Source organism: Vitis vinifera, chromosome 7 (genome assembly GCF_030704535.1).
Source record: "Vitis vinifera cultivar Pinot Noir 40024 chromosome 7, ASM3070453v1".
Classification (NCBI taxonomy): domain Eukaryota; kingdom Viridiplantae; phylum Streptophyta; class Magnoliopsida; order Vitales; family Vitaceae; genus Vitis; species Vitis vinifera.
This window is the reverse complement of record NC_081811.1, coordinates 22,670,947-22,692,210: the sequence shown is the minus strand read 5'-3', so window position 1 is coordinate 22,692,210 and position 21,264 is coordinate 22,670,947. Positions and strand designations below refer to the sequence as shown.

Below are 21,264 nucleotides of genomic sequence, written 5' to 3'. Positions count from 1 at the left end.
AGTGAGCTCATCAACTGCAGGAGAAAGTGTGCTGTCCTCTTGCAGGACCCACCTGTTTTAAAGTTTTGCTTCAGGTAGAGATTTGTTGTTTGGAGAAATCCTGCTATTTCCATTTCTCTTGTTTGGGATAGAGAAGTGATGTTGCTGGTTCTGATACGCCTTGCTGTAATAGGAATTTCCAGATTGTTACGAACTGCAGCTGACTCCATTTTCGATTTTTTGGTGGAAGAACTTCATCGGTCAACACAAGCCTGTACTTTGGCCAACCCTAATCATTTTAAAATATGGGCCAGCTGGATTCAGTTCTAGTGTGAAAAATGCTAAAACTAAATTTCTGTTAATGTGACCAAATCTGGCACCGCGGACGGGATCGGGAAAATGTATTCCTTGATCTTAGCCTAACTCAAATATGAATATGACCAATAGTGGGTGAATTATGATGCCTGTACCCTCAATTTTTATCCTTACTCTTTAGATTTCACTGTTGAAGCAGAGGTGGTGTCACAAATAATTTTAAAAACATTTTTCATACCCATCATTATTAAGGAATGCATAAAAGAGAGTAGGACTTAGAACATGAAAAGGCTCACTGGAAGATCTTTAAATTATATGTATGAAAGTTAACATTACGGATCAAGCAAATGATAAATAAGAATAAAAAAAAAAGAAAAGAAACGAAAAATCCAATGCTTACATGTACAGCTGCTTCCATTTTGCAATCCCTCGTCTGTTGAGGAGAAATTTTTTTCGAGAAACTAGGATTTTATAGCAAATGCCAGTTGATACTTTCTTCACGCACTGATAGGGTGAGATTGGGGAGGAAGTGCTTAAAAGATTCCCACAGCAGGACAGTACTTTCATCGCATATTACACTCTCCAAATCCACGAGATCCTTCACTGATGATGGCAGCTCGCACAAACCAGGGCACCTTCTCATGTGGAACTCTCTTAGATCACGCAACCCGCCTATTCGGTTCGGCATTTCCGACAGTCGTACACAACCAGTTATATCAAGAAAGCTCAACTTGTGGAGGCTTCCGATTGAGTCTGGCAATTTTGACACCCGTGCACAGGCACGAAGCCTTAGCACTTCCAGATTTGCAAGCTTCCCTATTCCTTCCGGCAGTGCAGACAGCTTAGGGCAGTTGCTGATGCTCAGCTTATTCAGTCGGACTAAATCACAAAACCCCTCTGGTAATTCCACCAAGTCATTACAGTAGTCAATGTTGATTTCCCTAAGGTTTGCTAACATTTCTGTAATCTGGATGGTACTACTTGCAAAAGCCTGACCAATCTTATAACACATGACTAAGGATATCTTCTCCAAATTCTTCAATCCCATACTGGTGTTGCACAGTGTTGGAATTGAAACTTTCTCTAACCTGATTCTCTTTAGATTGGATAAGGAGCCGAGTACTGAAAAATTAGTCAGTTCAACTGCGATACCATAATTTGTTACTATTAGAACCTTCAGTTTATCCATTTGCTTAATGAACTCAGGCAATTTGTATTTTTTCTGTGTCTGATTAAAGTTCAGTATTAGAACCTCAGGGTCAGGAATTTGCATGTTGCACCAGCGAACCTCGGTTTCAGGAATTTGCAGGTCGCCCTGGCTTGAGGAAAACATTTCACCTGCAAAAGTATCCTATCAGGTATCAGAAGGTAGAGGAAAGAAGTAATACCAAATACTACTTATTAGATCCCCATTGTGAGACATAGAAAGAGAGGGAGAGAGGGGACCTGTAGAGATGGACACAAGGCGAGCACTTGATTGGGGTTGCTCTTCTTCAGTCCACCACTCGGGGAGTTTGCTAAAGTCCACAAATAGTCTTTTCCTCTCTTTTATGAGCTCCTGTTTGCTCTGGTAAATGGCTAGATCCCTGAGATCATCATGCTGCATCACAATGGCATCGCTGTACCATCCATCAATCTCACTTGCATCATTCCTGGTGAACCCGCAGACATTGGTTACTCAGTGATATTATGGATTGAAGAATATAATCGCAAATTAAGAAATATAATGGTAAAATTTGGGGAAATTAAGAGCAGTCGGAACTCCCCCCCACCCATGCTAGTGTTGATAGATTTCCTTCTCCTTCCTATGCTGTACAAGTTACTGTAATATGATATTACTAATTGCATAAACGCTGAGAGACAAAATTATAAGATTATCTATAGGATGCCATTGGTTGTAATTGCTGTGAACACGAGGACAAACTAATTAAAAGAAAAACGATCATTTTAAAGACAAACAGCAAGTCTGTGTACCTCGTGACCGCAAGATTAAGCAGACTCCGAGAGGAGAGTTCGTGAAGGTTGGCAATGGCATCAATCCCGTCTTTATCTAGGTTGTACAATTCCGCCCACATGTCTATAAGAGCAGTGGCAGGGATTTTCTGGTCTTCAGGAAAGGAGCCCAAGTCCATAAAACACTCCTTCAGCATAACATCCTCGTCATTTAGGGCGTCTATGCTACTTTGAAGACATTTACGCAGATCAGCTTCGGAATCGACAACGGATTGACCTTCGGATAATTTCTTCAGTCGGCTTCTCCAGATCTCTACAGGCCGCCCATGGAGTGATCTGCCAACGACTTCCAGGGCCAGTGGAAGTCCCTTGCAGTGCCCCACTATCTGCAGTTGAGCACCACTAACAAATGAAATCACTTGTGGTTTGGAGAGAAAAAAAATGAGTGCATATAGATGAAGTATACGTGCAGGTGCGATATATTAATGTAGAGTGACAAACCACCTTCTTCACAAGATCATTACTCGGTGTGAAATAACAGCTTCCATTCTGGGGGATTGCTGAGTGACGAAAAAGAGCCATGGCATCGTCGTCATTCAACGATTTCAAGTCATATGTAGACCCAAATTCTGGAAAGTCATTTCTTGATGTAACGACGACCTTGGATTTTGATGTCCGGAACTTGAACTTGGCTAAGAGGGATTCTGATCCACGCCAAACATCATCTAGGACCAACAGTACATCACCGGATTCTTCTTTCTTCTTCAGTTTCAGTTCCATTTGATTGGCTGCATCTTCCTCATTTTGAAACTTTGGCACTCGTTCATCCTCGTCCCAAAATAGTTTCGTAATGATGGCAATTAGGTTGGGCGATCTTGACACCGTGGCATACAAAATGTGCTTAAAATATTCTGTTCAAAATAGGAGAATGAAGTGATTTAGCAATGAGTTGATTTCATATGTTACATGGGTTTGGGTGCGGAACAATGTCTAGGTTGTGTCAGATCTTATACTTCCCAAAATTTTAGGATAAGGGGTGAATTTTTCAATCTTTTACAATTAATAACCATATCTTATTTTCTAAATTTCTAAAGCTTTTATGTATTAATTTTATATTCATTGTTATAATTGATCATTAAATTTTTTAAGATATTAAGTTTGATATTTATAAATTTTATATAATATTAATCACTATATTATCTTTAAATTTTATTTATTATAGTTTTAAAAGAAATTAACAAAAAAGATAAAAAGGTTGGCTCGAAATAAATTTTAAATTTCTTTATTTTTTATTATAATATATTTTATATTATTATATAAGTATAATTTTTTTTTAAAAAATTAAGCGTTCAATTATAAAAATAAAAAATAAAAAAATTAAAATTAAGTAGAAGATTAAAAAAAAAAGGAAATAAATGAAGCAATCTAAAAGTATATTAAAAAAAAAAAAAGATTTTGTATGAATACCTCTGACTTGATTGTCGTGACAAAGCTCTTTAGCCAAAGTGGTTTTCCCACATCCTCCAAGAGCCTTGATCACAATCCTTGATTCCCCATCCTCACATAGCCACCGCTTCAATTCTTTGAGAGGCACATCTAATCCCACCATAAATTCCGGTGGACCAGGAGCGTTGCAGGAACCCAAGTTTTCATGTTCATCGGAAACCCCTCTGTAATTCCAATTGCATCCATTTGATTTGAGAATGGCCAGAATCTCCTTGACGTCCCTACTGACTTGGGCGTGCACATCCACCTGAAACAATCTAAGAAGAGAGGCATCGAGGGCTTTAATTTTATTGGCGTACCCTATCCTCTGGTGGTAGTAGCAGCTAGAGCAGTCTTGGATTAGCTTCTCTCCATCTTGTAAGATTTGGATGAACTTCTCCATTTCCTTCCTTGGACGATCCAACTCGTCGTTCAACCTTTCCATCTCTTGGATATATGGCTTTATGCGTTCGAGTGTGGCTTCGAGTTTTTTGAGGATGGAGTGGAACCCGGCAAACTTTTTACTTACTTTTATGACCGCCGTTAGCAAACCCTGAAATGCTGCTCCCAGAGCAGCCCCTCCAACAAGCGCCAAAGCCATCGATATCTCCTCACCACAACCCCCAAAATCAGAAGGAGTTTTGTGTTTGCTAGCTAAGAAAGTCGTAGGAAACAGAAAAGAAATCGAGATAACTGGTCAGAAAACAGGATTCAATCTGAGCCTGGATTTTAATTCCCCTAAAAAGAAAAAATACATCTTACAACATCTAGATTCGAAACCACACTCTGCTTTCCTCCCTTTTCTTAGCGTGTTTTGGCCAGTGAGTGATCTGCAGCTAGGATTTATAAAGACCAGAAATGACGCGTCTTGGACTAGAAGGTAAACACGAAGCTTCCAGAAATGACGCGTCTTCGTCCAAATTTTGGGAGTACATTGACTTGTGCAGGTTCCATCGAAAAAAGATCAACATGTAACATTTTGAAGGTATAAAAAATATGGGGAGAATATGAAAAATGTGTAATGCCTAAGTAATATTAGTGCCATTAGAAGTGGAAAAAAAAATTAAAAAGGTGGAAAAATTGATAATTAAAATTAAAAAGGGATTTCCCACATTTACCCTCTCGAAATTTTAAGTATTTTAACCTTTTAATTTATTTTCATAAATTCCATCCATGGTGTAATTAGTGTGCATAAATAATATCATAGCTATTGAAAAAAAATTAGAATTAAAAAATTTACAAAAATTAGAAGGCACAAAGCTTCCCGAATTTTTTAGTATTTCCAATTATTATTTTTCTTTTGTGTGCATAGTTTCAGCAATCCTAAGGGTAATTAGTGTTTATAAATAATATCAAAGCTATTCGAAATGGAAAAAAAAATTAAAATTTCCAAAAAATGGGAAATTTCACATTTTTTGTACCTTTCTCAAATTTTAAGTATTTTCAAGTTTTAATTTTTTTATGCATAATTTCCATTAATCTTAAGTGTAACTAGTATTTTAAATAATATTATATCTATTCAAGTAGAATTAAAAAAAAAAAAATTCACAAAAGTTGGAGGGTACATATCTCACATTCTTAGTATCCTCCTTATTTTTTATTTCTCCATATTTTCAAGTTTTAAGGGTTTTTTTTTTTTTTTTTTTTGCATTATTTCCAACAATTCCAAATGTAATTAGTGCTTTTAAATAGTATTATAGCTATTGGAAGTGGATTTTTTTTTTTTAAATTCCAAAAAATGGAAGTTAATATTTGTTATTTCCTAAACTCATTTCGACATTGAACCTTGCATATTTTCTTCAAATTGATTGAGATATATGGGAACTAGGTTGGAATGGTTCAACTCATTGAGGGGGCCAAATGTCTTATGACGGTCTAAAAGGCAGATTGAACTTATTGAGTTAGAGTCTAGACCGGTCAAGGATTGATTGAATTGATAGAGCAATTGGTGGAGCTCCTATGGCCTAACAATCACCTACAATTCCCTAGCGGCTAGTAGCAAATTTGACTAGTTGAATGATCAGTTGGCCCCAAATTTTCCAACAACAAGTTTAGGCTTTTAACTATTGTTTAAAGGCTCTAAACTTCTTATATTGATGAGAAGCTATGTGTTTGAGTGCATTTTGCTTCAAAACTTACATTTCAACTTAGGGCACCTCTTAGTTATAGTTTCTTTGCATCAATTTAAGCCAAAACTACAAACTACGATCTTATTATGTTTCATTTATATATCTTGTGAGAATTTCAAAGTAAGATCACTAGGGGACTCAAGAGTATGGTATCTTTTTAGAGGGTTCATTAGAATGATATCATAATCTAAGGGATATAGTTTGGAGACTTTGGTTTTAAAAGTCTTATGGTCGTAAAGGATCCCTTGAAACCACAATCCAAGGGCAAAGCTTGAAGGCTTGGGTTGGAAGTATTGTTAGTGGAACTCTTAATGTTGAAGTTTGAAGTGAGTGGATGTAAGATTGCATTAAGCTACTATAAAAGTTCATGCTTGCATTTCTCTGTTCGTTATCTCTATTTACTTCTATATGTAATTGCTCTTCCATTATATTTGCTTTCTTAGTAATTAAATTGTCTCTTGCATTCATCCTAGTTCTTATTTATTAAAACTATAAAAAGAGACCATCACCTAGTTCGTCCACCCTCTTAGATGATCACCTTACATTAATTAATACATAGCCCTAACCATAAGTTTAGAAATATGAGAAACATCATTCCATCATAGTATGTTTGAACCACAACATCCCAAATAACATGAGTTATAGAAAGCTAGAGAAAAATGACACTATCATTTGAAGTCATTGAAATCAGAAGTCATGAAATCAACATGACATTCTCTTTTTCTCAAGTAAAGAAGAAGGATCACAAGTTTATTAAAAGTTATTTGTGCATATTAAGGTTTTGAAAACTGCACTGAATAGACTAGACTATTGACCTCTCCAATTCGATTGGCTTAGTTGAATAGCTTATGAATTAGACTGCTGTTGAATTGTTTGAACTGGGCAGATTGGTCAGTTCTCTAAGAATCAACAAGTTTATTTGACCCAAAATGGTAATGGGTAGTTGCAACTTTTGGTCCAATAATGCTAGCAACCTACCATTGCGCCAACTAGTTAGGTTTGTATTTGTTGTGATGTGTTTGTACAACCTTTTAGCTTCATATTCTCATACATGGGATTGCTTATAAGGTGCAAAAAAAGAATTTTTGCTTTAGGAAAACTCGGGACCACAAAATAATTGAATCATTAAGCTATGAGATCACTTTATTAGTTATTGCTATAAAATAATACACACATACATACATGTGGCTCAATCATAAGTATAAGTTATTATATATATAACTTATACATATAAACAAACATAAATATTTACCTTCACATTTAATTTTATAATGATAAGTATGACAATAATATAAGTTAAATAATATAATATATTTTTAAAAAATTATAAAATAATAAGATATATAACTTTTGAAATATAGATAAAATTAAAAATTATAATTTTCCTACATTGATCTAACCATTAAACCATCAATGAATAATGTTTCTAGTTCAATCATTGATATGAATTTGAAATATGACCGTTACAAATAATTATTTCGTAACACAAAAGATCAAATAAAATTTAATCTAAAAGATAATATAAAAATCATAAGGATGAAAATCTCTAAACATACTCGAGAGTGTTTTACTTAGGTTGGCAATTTTAGGGCAAAAACTTCTAAGTATTCTCCCAACTTGGGTCTATTAAATCCTTTCGCGAACTACTTATTGTAAGTGTTTTTAGGTTAAGATATGTAGTTGAGGTTGTGATATGGATGAAATTAAATTAACCAAAAATTTCAAATTAATGAAAATCTTTTAAAAATGGTTTTGGAAGACTTGGACAAACATTTTTTTGGCTAAGTATTTTTGTGCCATGTTCCAAGATTGATCCAAATTTATGTAGGATCAATTTATTTGTTGTTGAATCATTTTTCAGTTACTAGATCAATGATTCTTCAACTTATTTAAACAAATGTTTCTATTTTAAGGTGTGAAGAATACCAATAACCGTTTTTCTCACTCTCTTTGAGTGCCCTCTCACTCTTTCTCTTCAATCCAAATTGGAAGTGTTTGGTTGCCAAGAAAATCTTCCTTACTTCGATTTCTAAATTAGAGTTTTGATTAAGTTTTTTGAAAAATGGTCAATTAATTTTTTCCATTCATCTCTTTTGTTCTTGTTGATTTGGGTTTGAATAAAACCATATTTTCTTTTTGTGTGAATTCAAGAAAAAACTAAGATCGAGTTGTGATGTGAAGTCCAAGTGTGTTTAAGAAGAAAAATGTTTGAAGTTGAAGTTGAAAGATGTTCATCAAGTAGTCCGAAAAGGATTTGTAGACTTGAATTAGGTAAAACTTTATACTAAGTTTTTCTTCATAATAAATGCTCTTGATTACTTGTGGACCAATGATTTTTTATCTCTATTGATATTTTTTTCCATTAAATCTTGGTGGCGTTACTTTATTCTTTCTATCTTTTCATTAGCTAATTTTCTATATATTTATCTTTACTAAAAAAAATTACCATAATTTAATGAGTATATTTATAAAGAATTTGAGCTAAAGTTTCATTGTATATTCCTTGAAATAGTTTGGTAATTTCCAGCTTTGATTTTATTAGAAGTAAAGGATATTTAAGATTGTAAATTCTTACATGTGATTTAGTCTCACTATAAAAAAGAATTGATATAAAAAAATAAAAACAAAAAATTCTAAATAATGTTTTAGGTATAATCCATAGTGAAGATTCATCCGCAACATTGTTCACACCTGTCAACCGCCAGTTTTGATATGCCTTGCTAGAATAGGAATTTCCAGGTTAAGAAATGCAACCGAATCCATTTTCGATCTTTGTGGTCGATGAACTTCATAGGTTGATACGAGCCTGTGCCTTGGCCAACCCGAATCAGTATCAAGTCCCATTTTAAACTAACCTCCAACTGGATTCAGTTTTTGTGTGAAAAAAGTTCACACGAAATTTCCCTTAATGCCAACCAAAGTTGGCATTGAGGATGGGGTGCAGGAAAATGCATTCCTTGATTGAAGCCCGAACCAAATATGACAAATAGCCGATGAATTATGGCACCACAGCTTCTTGTAATCATCACTAGATTTCACACGTCGAATAGAACTGCTTCCCATTTTACAAGTCCACATTGTTTGAATATAATTAGGCGTCCGTTCTACAACTTTGAAGGATGAAAGTTTTTCAGAAACCAGTCTTCAAATTGATAAATGGTAGTTTTTTCATTCATTCTTTCATTCGTTCATGTACAGAGTATATACTAAGAATGGGAAAGAATGATACAAAGAAAGAATGATATAAGGAAATAACAACTAATATCCTAATATCTCAACTTTCCTAATATCTCAATATTTCTAATATCTCAACTTTCCTAATATCTAAACATTCCTAATATCTCAACACTAAATGATACAAGGAAAGAATGATATAAGGAAAACATTCCTAATATCTCAACACTCCCCCTCAAGTTGGTACATAGATGTCACACATGCCCAACTTATCTAAAAATTTTGAGAACACTTGACTTGAGACAGTTTTGGTGAGGATATCGGCCAATTGATCTTCTGATCGAATCTTAGGCAATTCCACAATCTTATCATCCAACTTTTCCTTAGTGAAGAATTTATCCACCTCGACATGCTTTGTACGATCATGTTGTACTGGATTATGAGCAATGTCACATGCAGCTTTATTGTCACAAAACAATCAGATTGGTTGCCTAGATAGGTAACCTAAATCCTGTAAGAGGAGTCTTAGCCATAATGCCTCACAAAGTCCTAGAGTCATACCTCTAAATTCCGCTTCTGCACTTGAACAAGCGACGACATTCTACTTCTTACTTTTCCATGTCACAAGATAACCACCTACAAAGGTAAAGTAACCAGATGTAGATCGTCTATCATCCACTGCACCGGCCTAATCAACATCAATATATACTTCTATACTTTGATGATCAATATTTTTAGCGAACAAAATTCCCCTCCTAGGAGCATTCTTCAAATACCTCAAAATACGCATGACTGCATTCATATGTTGCTCTCCAGGATTATGCATGTATTGACTCACTACACTCAATGCATAAGCAAGATCTGGTCTTATATGAGCTAAGTACATTAATCTCCCCACAAGTCTCTGGTATTTTCCCTTATCGGTTGATACTTGATTAGGCTCAACACACAATTTCAAACCTTTTTCTATTGGTGTATTAACAGGTTGACATCCCGACATTCCAGTCTCCTATAAAAGATTTAAGGCATACTTTCTTTGAGACAGAAAAATTCCTTCACTTGATCGAGAAACTTCAATCCCAAGAAAGTATTTCAGAAAACTTAGATCTTTCATTTCAAATTCTCTAAATAGATAATTTTGCAAAACTTTTCTTTCTTCAAGATCATTTCCTGTAACTACCATGCCATCCACATATACAATAAGTGTCGTAATCTTATCATGTTGCTTTTTCAGGAACAAAGTGTGATCTGAATTACTTTGACGATAGCCAAAGCTCTCATTGATTTTGTGAACCTTCCAAACCATGCTCTCGGGGATTGCTTCAACCCATACAATGACTTCTTCAATTTGCACACCTTCTGACATTGTTTTTCTGACACCATGCATCTTGGTGGAAGATCCATATATACTTCTTCAGATAACTCGCCATGCAGAAAGACATTTTTCACATCGAACTGTTGTAATGGCTAATCTAGGTTTGCAGCTAAAGACAGTAATACTCGAACTGTGTTGATCTTAGTTACAGGTGAAAATGTCTCTGTGTAGTCAATTCCATAAGTTTGAGTGTACCCTTTTGCTACCAGTCTTACTTTAAATCGTTCAATACTACCATCTGCCTTATACTTCACAGTATAGATCCAACAACACCCAACTGGCTTCTTTTGTGGTGGACATTCTACGAGTTCTCATGTTTCATTATTCTGCAATGATTTCATCTCTTCATTCATGACTGCTTTCCACTTTGGATCAGCTAAGGCTTCTTGCACATTGTTAGGAATAGCCACAGTAGATAATTGATTTACAAAGGACTTATTTGATTCAGACAAACGATGGTTAGACACATAATTATTCATGGGATATTTGACTTTGGTAGAAAATTCAGGTTCATATGTGGGTTTAGGAATACCTCTATTATGACGGTGTGGTAACCGTTTCATGAATGGATCAGGTTCCAAATTAAGAACACCCTCAGCAGACGACGATTGGTTTGGTATTTCAGTGAAGACATCTTCAGACCCAAATTGTTGACCACTCATATCCAACTCACCCGCTTCCTGGTTCACTAGTTTAGATTGTCTAGATTCATCCTCCTCAAAGATATGATAATCATAATCGAGAGTCTGAATTTCCTTATGGTACTTCCCTTGAAGTTCAGACTTAGATGAAAAATACATCAAATCTTCATGAAACACCACATCCATTGTAATAAACATTCGTTGAGTTGGAGGATGGTAACATCGATATCCCTTTTTGTGCAATGCATATCCAACAAACACACATTGTAATGCATGAGAAGTTAACTTGGTGCGTTGGTGTTTGTGTAGATGCACAAATGCCATGCAACCAAAAACACGAGGAGGTAGATTTGGGACGGTTGGGACAACTACGACATTAGTAAGAGCTTGAAGAGGTGTTTGGAAGTTAATTGAGCTAGAAGATACCCGATTGATCAAGTATGTGGCAGATGTGATTGCTTCTCCCCAATAAGATATCGATATTTTTGATGCTATCAAGGAAGCACGAACAACCTCTAACAAGTGCCGATTTTTCCGTTTAGCGACTCCATTTTGCTGGGGTGTATTAGAACAAGTAGTCTAATGAATGATGTCATGTTCTTCCAAATACTTTTGAAGATCAGAACTCTAATATTCTCCACCATTATCACTACGTAAAACCCGAACATTTGCATTGTACCGAGTTTCAATCATTTTATGAATTTTTTGAAACAACAAGTTCACTTCATCTTTGGTTTTCATCAAGCATAACCATGTCATTATGATACAATCATCAATAAAAGTAACAAACCAACGTGAGCCACTCAAAGTTGGGACTTTGGATGAGCCCCAAACATCAGAATGTATAACTATAAAAGGAAGCAGACTTTTATTCAAAATTAACGGAAACGAAGCACGATGACTTTTAGCTAATTCACAAATATCACAACGGAAACAAAAAATATCACTCTTTGCAAACAAATTAGAAAACAATTTTTTTAAATAACCAAAGGAAGCATGTCCCAGACGTCGATGCCACAACCAAATTTCAGACTTTTTTTTCTCCTCATCAGATCCATCTGCCATCTAGGCTTGTTGCAACTTATTTAAATCTTTTAACTGCAAGTCCAAGTAATAGAGTTTTCCCTACTTAATACCACAACCAATGGTCTATTTTGTTTGGATGTCCTTAATCACACAAAATTCAGGCCAAAAAATGATAATACAATATAAGACTGTAGTGATTTGAGAAACTGACAAAGATTGTAATCTAGAGATGGAACAACTAAAACAGAATCCAAATTCAAAGTATCAGTAAGGGTTAAGGTTCCTTCCCCAATGACTGGGGTTGTGTTACCATTAGCTGTGAAAACAATTTTTTGTGAAGAAGGTCTAAGGGGTGAAACTTGTCTGGAATCAAAAGTCATATGATCTATAGCACCAGAATCAATTATCCATGCACTATTAATAATAGGTGTAAAAGTATTTAGAAACTTACCACCATAATCTGTAGCGGCTACCAATGCAGAGGCTTTCTTAGCAACATTAGCTTTTGTTTTTATTTCGGCAACAGTTGCAGTCGAGGTTTTCTTGGAATCCTTCTTCCGTTGATTACGATTATTATCATTAATAACAAAGTGGTGATAGCCTAAACATGATCTAAAGGTCCATGGTTCAAACCCTTGGTTCCTCATTGTTTTCCTGGTCATACCAAGAGTCATTGCTTTGAAATTGTGGGATATCCAAACTGGTGGGATCAGTCTTATTGCAGTGAGTGCATTTGAAGGTTGACTTATTAATATTAGGGCTTGTCTTAGGATGGTTGACTGTTGTCGGACTACCATAGCGACAAAATATCCAGGATTTCAATTCCATGGCTCTGATACCATCTTCAAATTGATAAATGGTAGTTTTTTCATTCTTTCTTTCATTTGTTCATGTACAGAGTATATATAGAGGGTAATCACCATTCTAAGAATGAGAAAGAATGATACAATGAAAGAATGATATAAGGAAATAACAACTAATATCCTAATATCTCAACTTTCCTAATATCTCAATATTCTTAATATCTCAACTTTCCTAATATCTAAACATTTCGAATATCTCAACACTAAATGATACAAGGAAAGAATGATATAAGAAAAACATTCCTAATATCTCAACAACCAGTATTTTAAAGCCAATTCAAGTTGATAATTTCTTCAGGCACTAATAGAGTGAGATCGGGGAGCAAGTGCGTAAAACATTCCCACAGCTGGGCAGTCTCTTCATCGCAGATTACCCTCTTCAAATCCACGAGATCCGTCACTGATAATGGCAGCTCGCACAAACACTGGCACCTTCTCATGTGGAACTCTCTTAGACTGCGCAACTCGCCTATTTGTTTCGGCATTTTCCTTATTAGTAAACAACCAGTTATATCAAGAACCCTCAACTTGTGGAGGCTTCCCATTGAGTCTGGCAATTTTGACACCAATGTACAGGAACTAACCCTTAGCACTTCCAGATTTGTAAGCTTCCCTATTCCTTCCGGCAGTGAAGACAGCTTATGGCAGTTGCTGATGCCCAGCTTATTCAGTTGGATTAAATCACAAAACCCTTCTGGTAATTCCACCAAGTCATTACAGTAATCAATGTTGATTTCCCTAAGGTTGGGTAACATTTCTGGAATCTGGATGGTACTACTTGCAAAAGCCAGACCAATCTTATGACACATAACTAAGGATAGCTTCTCCAGATTCTTCAATTCTATACTGGTTTTGCATAGTGTTGGAATTGAAACTTTCTCTAACCTGATTCTCTTTAGATTGGATAAGGAACCAAGTACTGAAAAATTAGTCAATTCAGCCGTGCAGAAACCATAATTTGTTACTACTAGAACCTTCAGTTCATCCATTTGCTTCATGAACTCTGACAATTCGTATTTCTTTTCTGTCTGATTAAAGTTCAGTATTAGAGCCTCAGCTTCAGGAAGTTGCATGCTACACCAGCTTGAGGAGAACATTTCATCTACAGAATATCCTATATAAAGTGTCAGAAGGTAGGGAAAGAAGTAATGCCAAATACCGTATGAAATATTAGATTCCAATAATGAGAAATAGAAAGAGATAAGAGGGGGACCTGTGGAGATGGACACAAGACGAGCACTTGATCGGGGTTGCTTCTCTTTAGTCCACCACTCGGGGAGTCTGTTTCCTGTCAAGTCCACTATTAGTCTTTTCCTCTTTTCTATGGGCTCCTGTTCGCTCTGATAAATGGCTAGATCCCTGAGAAGATCATGCTGCATGACAAAGGCATCATTGTAGCACCAATCAATCTCATTTGCATCATTCCTGGAGGACCTACAGAAATTGGTTAGAGTGATACTATGGATTGAAGAATATAATTGCAAATCAAGAAATATAAGTCTTATTTTATTTTTGTGCTCATGTGATTTGACCATCTCCAAAACAAATGGGGTAAAAATTGCAGAAATTAGCAGGAGTTGGAATCCCCCTTCAATGCTAGCGTTAATAGATTTCTTTTCTCTATAGCGATTGTAATAGAACATTACTAATTGCATAAAATGTAGACTAAATTATAAGATTATAAAGACAAAAAAGACAAAAAGTTACTGCTTTAAAGACAAATAGCAAGCCTGTGTACCTTGTGACCACAAGATTAAGCAGATTCCGAGAGCAGAGTTTGTGAAGGTTGGAAATGGCATAAATGCCGCCTTTATCTAGATTGTGCAATTCCGCCCACATATCTATAAGAGCAGTGGCAGGGATTTTTTGGTCTTCAGGAAATGAACCCAAGTCCATAAAACACTCCTTCAGCATAATATCCTTGTCATCAAGGGCATCTAAGCTACTTTGAAGACAATTACGCAGTTCATCTTCAGAATTGACAATGGATTCACCTTCAGATAATTTCATCAGTGTGCTTCTCCAGATCTCTACAGGCTGCTCATGGAGGGATCTGCCAACCACTTCCAGGGCCAGTGGAAATCCCTTGCAGCGCCTCACTATCTGCAGTTCAGCACCAGCACCAAATAAAATTAGTTCTGGTTTGCAGGGAAACAAAAAGGAATGCAGGTGTGATAAATTAATGTAGGGTGAGAAACCACCCCATTCACAAGTTCTTCACTGGGCATGGAAGAACGGCTCCCATCCTCAGGGATTGCTGAGTGACAAAAAAGAGTCTTGGCATCTTCTTCACTCAACAATTTCAAGTTATATGTAGAACCAAATCCTGGAAATTCATTTCTAGATGTAACCAGAACCTTGAATTTCGATATTTGGAACTTAAACTTGTCTGGGACAGATTTCGACCCAGACCAAACGTCATCTAGGACCAACAGTATACGACCAGATTCTACTTTCCTCTTCAGCATTAGTTCCAATTGGTTGACTGCATCTTCCTCACTTTGAAACCCCTGCACTCGTTCAGCATTATGCCAAAATAGTTTCTTGATGATGCCAATTAGGTCGCATGTTTTTGATACCGTGACATAGCAAATGTCCGTAAAATATTCTGTTCAAAATGGTAGAAAGAAGTGATTTAGCAATGAGTTCATACAATATTTCATTAGACCAAAAAAGATTTTTGGATGAATTTCACTTGTATACCATGGAATATTTCATATTTGGTTTACTAACATGAAGGGAAAGAAAAGAAAGCAAGATTTTGTAGGAATACCCTTGACTTGTTGGTCGTGACAAAGCCTTTTAGCCAAAGTGGTTTTCCCACATCCTCCAGGAGCCGACACCACAATCCTTGATTCCCCATCCGTAAACAGCCGCCTCTTCAATTCTTTGAGAGGCACATCTAGTCCCACCATAAAAGCCGGCGGATCAGTAGCCTCACAGGAACCCAAACTTTCATAGTTATCGGAAACCCCTCTGTTACTCAAACTCAATCTATTTGATTTGGGCAGGACCGTGGTGCTCCAAAGTTGTATGACTTGCATTTCCACCTGAAAATTTTTTTCAATTGAGCCATCCAAGGCCTTAATTTTATTGGCGTACCTCCAATTATTGAAGTAGTCGCAACTAGAGACCTCGGAGCACTTGTGGATTAGCTTCTCCCCATCTTTTAAGATTTGGATTAACTTCTCCAATTCCACCCTTGGATGATTCGACTGGTCCATGAACTTTTTCACCTCTACGATACTTGGAGTTATGGAATTGAGTCTCTCTTCGAGTTTTTTGAGGCTGGAGTCGAACTGAGTTATCTTCTTCCGTGCATCTAGAACCGCCGTGATCAACTTCCCAAATCCTGCTCCCAAAGCAGACCCTCCAACAAGCTCCGCAGACATCAGTATCTCCTCACCACAACCCCCAAAATAAGGAGTTTTGTGTTTGCTAGCTGAGAAAAGTTGTAGGAAACAGAAAAGAAATCAAGATACTTGAATAGAAAATAAGAGCCAATCTGAGTCCTAGTTTTAAATTCCCCTCAAAACAAAACAATATTACAACATATAGATTCGAAATCAGACGTTGGTTTCTCCCTTCTCCTACTGTGTTTTGGCTAGTGAGCTCTGGAACTTGAAGGTAGCCAAGGAGTTTCCACTGTACTTCATGGAAATTTCGGGTATCTGCTGTGATTGACTTTACGTCGACTTGAGAAACGAGAAGGCAAACGCTGTAGTTTGCCTTTATCTTCTTATTTCCATTTTCTGTTTTTATTTTTTTAAATAAAAAGAAGGAATTTTTATACAAAAACTTACCATATATACCTTTAAAAATTACCCTTCCAAACCTTAAAATTTAATATAATAAAAAAAAATTCAATAGCTTGAATTTTTTAATCTTTTATGTTTCTAAAAATTCCTCTGTTTTATGTAGAAAGTACTATTATTTTTTATTTTTAAAATAAAAAAAATCTCCGTTTTTTGTTATAAAAGTAAAAAATAGTTGTAACATCTTTATAGAATATTATAAGTCTTAAAGTAGCTTTTGAAATTATTGTTTTTTTGAAGTCTTAAGTCTAAAAAAATTCTCCCCTTTTTTGTGGAGCTATTATCATTTTTTATTTTTAAAAATAAAAAATAAGAAGTATTCAAAAAGACAACTTAATAATTCAATTCTTTGTCTTTAATTATTAGTGCTTATTAAAACTTATTTGAAATTGAAAAAAAAAAAAAAAAAAAGCAGTTGGAACTTGGAGCCCTCCCATGCTAGTGTTGATAGACAAAATTATTAGATTATTTATGGGATACCATTCTGTGAACAAACTAATTACAAGAAAAACGATCATTTAATTTAAATACAAATAGCAAGTCTGTGTACCTCGTGACCACAAGATTAAGCAGACTCCAGGAGGAGAGTTTTTGAAGGTTGGCAATGGCATCAACCCCATCTTTATCTATAAGAGCAGTGGCAGGGATTTTCTGGTCTTGAGGAAAGGAGCCCAAGTCCATAAAACACTCCTTCAGCATAACATCCTCGTCATTTAGGGCGTCTAAGCTACTCTGGAGACATTTACGCAGATCAGCTTCAGAATCGACAACGGATTGACCTTCAGATAGTTTCATCAGTCGGCTTCTCCAGACCTCTACAGGCTGCCCATGGAGTGATCTGCCAACCACTTCCAGGGCCAGTGGAAGTCTCTTGCAGTGTCTCACTATCTGCGGTTGAGCGCCTGAGCACCAGAACTAACAAATGAAATCACTTGTGGTTTGGAGAGAAACAAAAATGAATGCATATAGATGAAGTATAGATGCAGGTGCGATATATTAATGTAGAGTGACAAACCCCCTTCCTCACAAGATCATTACTCGGTGCGACATAACAGCTTCGAAACCACACTCTGCTTTCCCCCCTTTTCTTTGCGTGTTTTGGAGAGTGAGTGACCAGAAATGACGCATCTTGAGCCTGAAGGTACACACGAAGTTTCCACTTTTCTTCGTCCAAATTTTGGGAATCCATTGACTTGTGTAGGCTCCATTGACAAATGAATAAATTATGAAGGTTTTTCCTCATATTTTGTTTCTCTCTCTAATGTGAACGCTCAATGCTGCTTACAATGCCTCGAGAGACTATGGAGCCGTTGATGGCTGGCTTTTTTATTTTATTTTATTTATTTATTTATTTTTTGACATCTACAACAAATTGGGGAAAAAAACCCTTAATGTAGTTTTTATTACCATAACATTTCCATGTGGGTCATAACTCAGATGTACTTTTTATGACCATACCTGATACCTCCAACCAGATGGTACGAATTCCATGCACATAACATTTAAGATATGTTTGCAACATCCAATTATATCATTTAATAAGTACTTTTATAAAAGTTGTAAACAAATTAAAGTTTTGTAAAAATAAAAATTTTGTGTAAGAAAATCAAAGTTGCTACTAATTATATGGTATAAAATTATAACATTAAGACTTTGTGAAAAAAAATCATTTATAAATAAATTAAAATAAATGTTTATTGTTAAAAAATTAAATTGGTAATCTATCAAATAATAACCGAAAATTATATTATTAAATTTTTTTATTATAATTTCCATTTTTTATGGAGAATATTGGATGAAATATTGAAAGTATTTTTTGAAGAATTTTTTTTTTTTAAATAAGACAAACATGTAAAATTTGAAGGGTATAAAAAGTACCAAGTGAAAAAGTTATGATCATTGTGATTAGGATGCCTAAGTAATATTAGAGCTACTAGAAGTGGAAAAAAAATTAATTAAAAAAGTTGAAAATTTTGGAAATTAAAATTAAAAGAGGATTCTCCACATTTTTCATGCCCTAATGAACTTCTAAGTATTTTAACCTTTTAATTTATTTTCATAAATTCCATCAATGTTAAGCGTAATTAGTGTGCATAAATAATATCATAGCCATTTGAAGTGAAAAAAAAAATCAAATTAAAAAAATTACAAAATTTAGAGGGCATGAAGCTTCCCCAATTTTTAAGTATTTCCAAATTTTAAATTTTTGTGCATAATTTCATCAATTGTAAGTGTGATTAGTTTTTTAAATAATATTATTGGAAATGGAAAAGAATTTTAAAATTTCCAAAAAGTGAAAATTTTCACATTTTTCATGCCCTTCTCAATTTTTAAGTATTTTTAAGTTTTAATTTTTGTGTGCATAATTTCCATTAATCTTAAGTGTAACTAGTATTTTTATATAATATTATAGCTATTGCAAGTAGAATTTTAAAAAAAAAATTCACAAAAGTACAAAATTAGGAGGGTACAAACCTCACACTCTTAGTATTCTCCTCAAATTTCTCATATTTTCAAGTTTTAATTTTATTTTATTTTTGTATAATTTCCATTAATTCCAAATTGTAGTTAGTGCTTTTAAATAATATTATAGCTTCTTCGAAATTTTGTTTAAAAATCCCAACAAATGGAAGTTAATAATTGTTGTTTCTCAACCTCATTTTGATATCAAAACTTGCATTTTCATCAAATCGATTGAGATATATAGGAATTGGTTGAGTCGGAATGGTTCAACTCGTCAAGGGGGCCAAATGTCCTCCTAAGGTCTAGAAAGCAATTTTAATTGATTAAGTTTGAGCCTCAATTAGTCAAGGATGGATTGAATTGGTAGATTAACTGGTTAAACTCCTATGACCTAATGATCACCTACAATTCTTCAATGGCTAGTAGTAAGATTTAACTAGTTGGATGATCAATCAACCCCAAATTTTTCCAACGACAAGTTTAGGCTTCTAACCCATGTTTAAAGGCCCTAAACTTCTTGTATTGAATGAGGAGTTATGTGTTTGATTGCATTTTGCTTCAAAACTTACATTTCGTCTTAGGAAACCTCTCAATCCTAGTTTTTTTGTATCCAATTTAAGCCAAAACTATTAACTAGGATCTTATTTATGTTTCATTTGTATACCTTGTGAGGATATCTATTGTAGGATCATTGGAGGACTCAAGAGTAGGGTATCTTTTGAGAGGGTTCATTGGAACCATAATCCAAGGGAGATAGTTTGGAGACTTTGGTTTTAAAAGGCTTATGGTCATAAAGGATCCCTTAAAGCCACAATCCAAGGGCAAAACTTGAAGGCTTTGGTTGGAAGTATTGTTAGCGGAACACTTAATGTTGAAGCTTGAGGAGAGTGGATGCAGGTTGGGTTGCATTAAACTACTATAAAGGCCCATGCTTGCATTTTTCTATTCGTTATCTCTATCTACTTTTATATGCAATTGCTCCTCCATTATATTTGCTTTCTTATATTCATTTACACATAATCCTAACAATAAGTTTATAAATACGAGAAGCATCATTACCATCGTAATATGTTTGAACCACAACATCCCATTGAATTCAGAAGTCATGAAATTAACATGATATTCTATTTTTCTCAAATAGAGATTAAAAGTTATTCGTGCATATTAAGGTTTTAAAAATTGCACTGAAACGACTAGACCGTTGACCTATCCAATTCGATTAGCTTAATTGAGTAGCTTATGAGTTAAAGTAGTGTTAAATTGTTCGAACTAGACAGATTGGTCTGTTCTCTAAGAATCAATCAAGTCTTATTTGACCCAAAATGATAATGTGTAATTGCACCTTTTGGCCCAATAATGCTAGCAACCTACCACTGCTTATATTTGTTGTAATGTGTCTATACAACCTATCAATTTCATAATCTTATGCATGAGATTGCTTATAAGGTGCGAATTTTTTTTCTTTTTTTTTGCGTTAGCAAGACTCGAGCCACGAGATAATTGAACCATTGAACTATGAGATCACTTTATTAGATATTGCTATAAAATATAATACACACACATACATACGCTATATATATAAACAAACATAAATATTTACCTTCACATTTAATTTTATAATGGTAAGTATGAAAATAATATAAGTTAAATAATAAACTAATTTCTAAAAATTATAAAATAATAAGATATATAACTTTTGAAATGTAGATAAAATTAAAAATTATAACTTTTCTTTCATCTTAAATATATTTTTACACTTAAATATCATACATGTTTTATTTAATAAAATTAAAAATATTAATGCATTTACTTTATTTTTATCATTTAATTTAACAACATCTAATATAAAAATGAAATATTATTAAAAAAAATTAGATTATATATATTCTTTTGATTGTGATTCAAACAATGATCTAACCATTAAACCATCAATGAATAATGTTTCCTATTCAATCATTTATCTAATTTTGAAATAAGACCATTACAAATAATTGTTTTGTAACACAAAGGATCAAATAAAATAAAATCTAAACGAAAATATATAAA

At 34.6% G+C, this 21,264-nt stretch overlaps 1 protein-coding gene across 7 annotated transcripts; it reads right to left on the bottom strand.

Annotated features, from left to right (window-relative positions):
• Nucleotides 1-569: 569 nt before the first annotated feature.
• LOC100264041 (probable disease resistance protein At5g66900) lies at nt 570-17,881 on the bottom strand. 7 transcript variants are annotated; one of them, XM_059738435.1, is made up of 6 exons: nt 17,306-17,881; nt 3,715-4,386; nt 2,752-3,158; nt 2,269-2,633; nt 1,741-1,946; nt 570-1,632 (listed from the first exon to the last, which is right to left on the bottom strand). In XM_059738435.1, exons 1-6 carry the CDS (start codon nt 17,373-17,375, stop codon nt 764-766), a joined length of 2,589 nt encoding a protein of 862 aa, XP_059594418.1. In that variant the 5' UTR covers nt 17,376-17,881; the 3' UTR covers nt 570-763. The 7 variants fall into 7 exon arrangements, with proteins under 7 accessions (XP_059594418.1, XP_059594419.1, XP_010647112.1 ...); XM_059738436.1 differs by lacking the exon at nt 17,306-17,881 and adding an exon at nt 4,495-4,619; XM_010648810.3 differs by lacking the exons at nt 570-1,632; nt 1,741-1,946; nt 2,269-2,633; nt 2,752-3,158; nt 3,715-4,386 and adding exons at nt 12,927-14,054; nt 14,154-14,374; nt 14,679-15,043; nt 15,142-15,548; nt 15,714-16,382 and having other exon boundaries at nt 17,306-17,797.
• Nucleotides 17,882-21,264: the final 3,383 nt, after the last annotated feature.

Bases quoted from the DNA above. Each gene is read 5' to 3' on its own strand.
- LOC100264041 (XM_059738435.1), bottom strand. From the start codon at position 17,375: ATGGGGTTGATGCCATTGCCAACCTTCAAAAACTCTCCTCCTGGAGTC. The intron at 3,159-3,714 runs GTATTCATACAA...TATTTTGAACAG, and splicing joins TCACGACAATCAAGTCAGAG to AATATTTTAAGCACATTTTG. The intron at 2,634-2,751 runs GTGGTTTGTCAC...GCTCAACTGCAG, and splicing joins GTAATGATCTTGTGAAGAAG to ATAGTGGGGCACTGCAAGGG.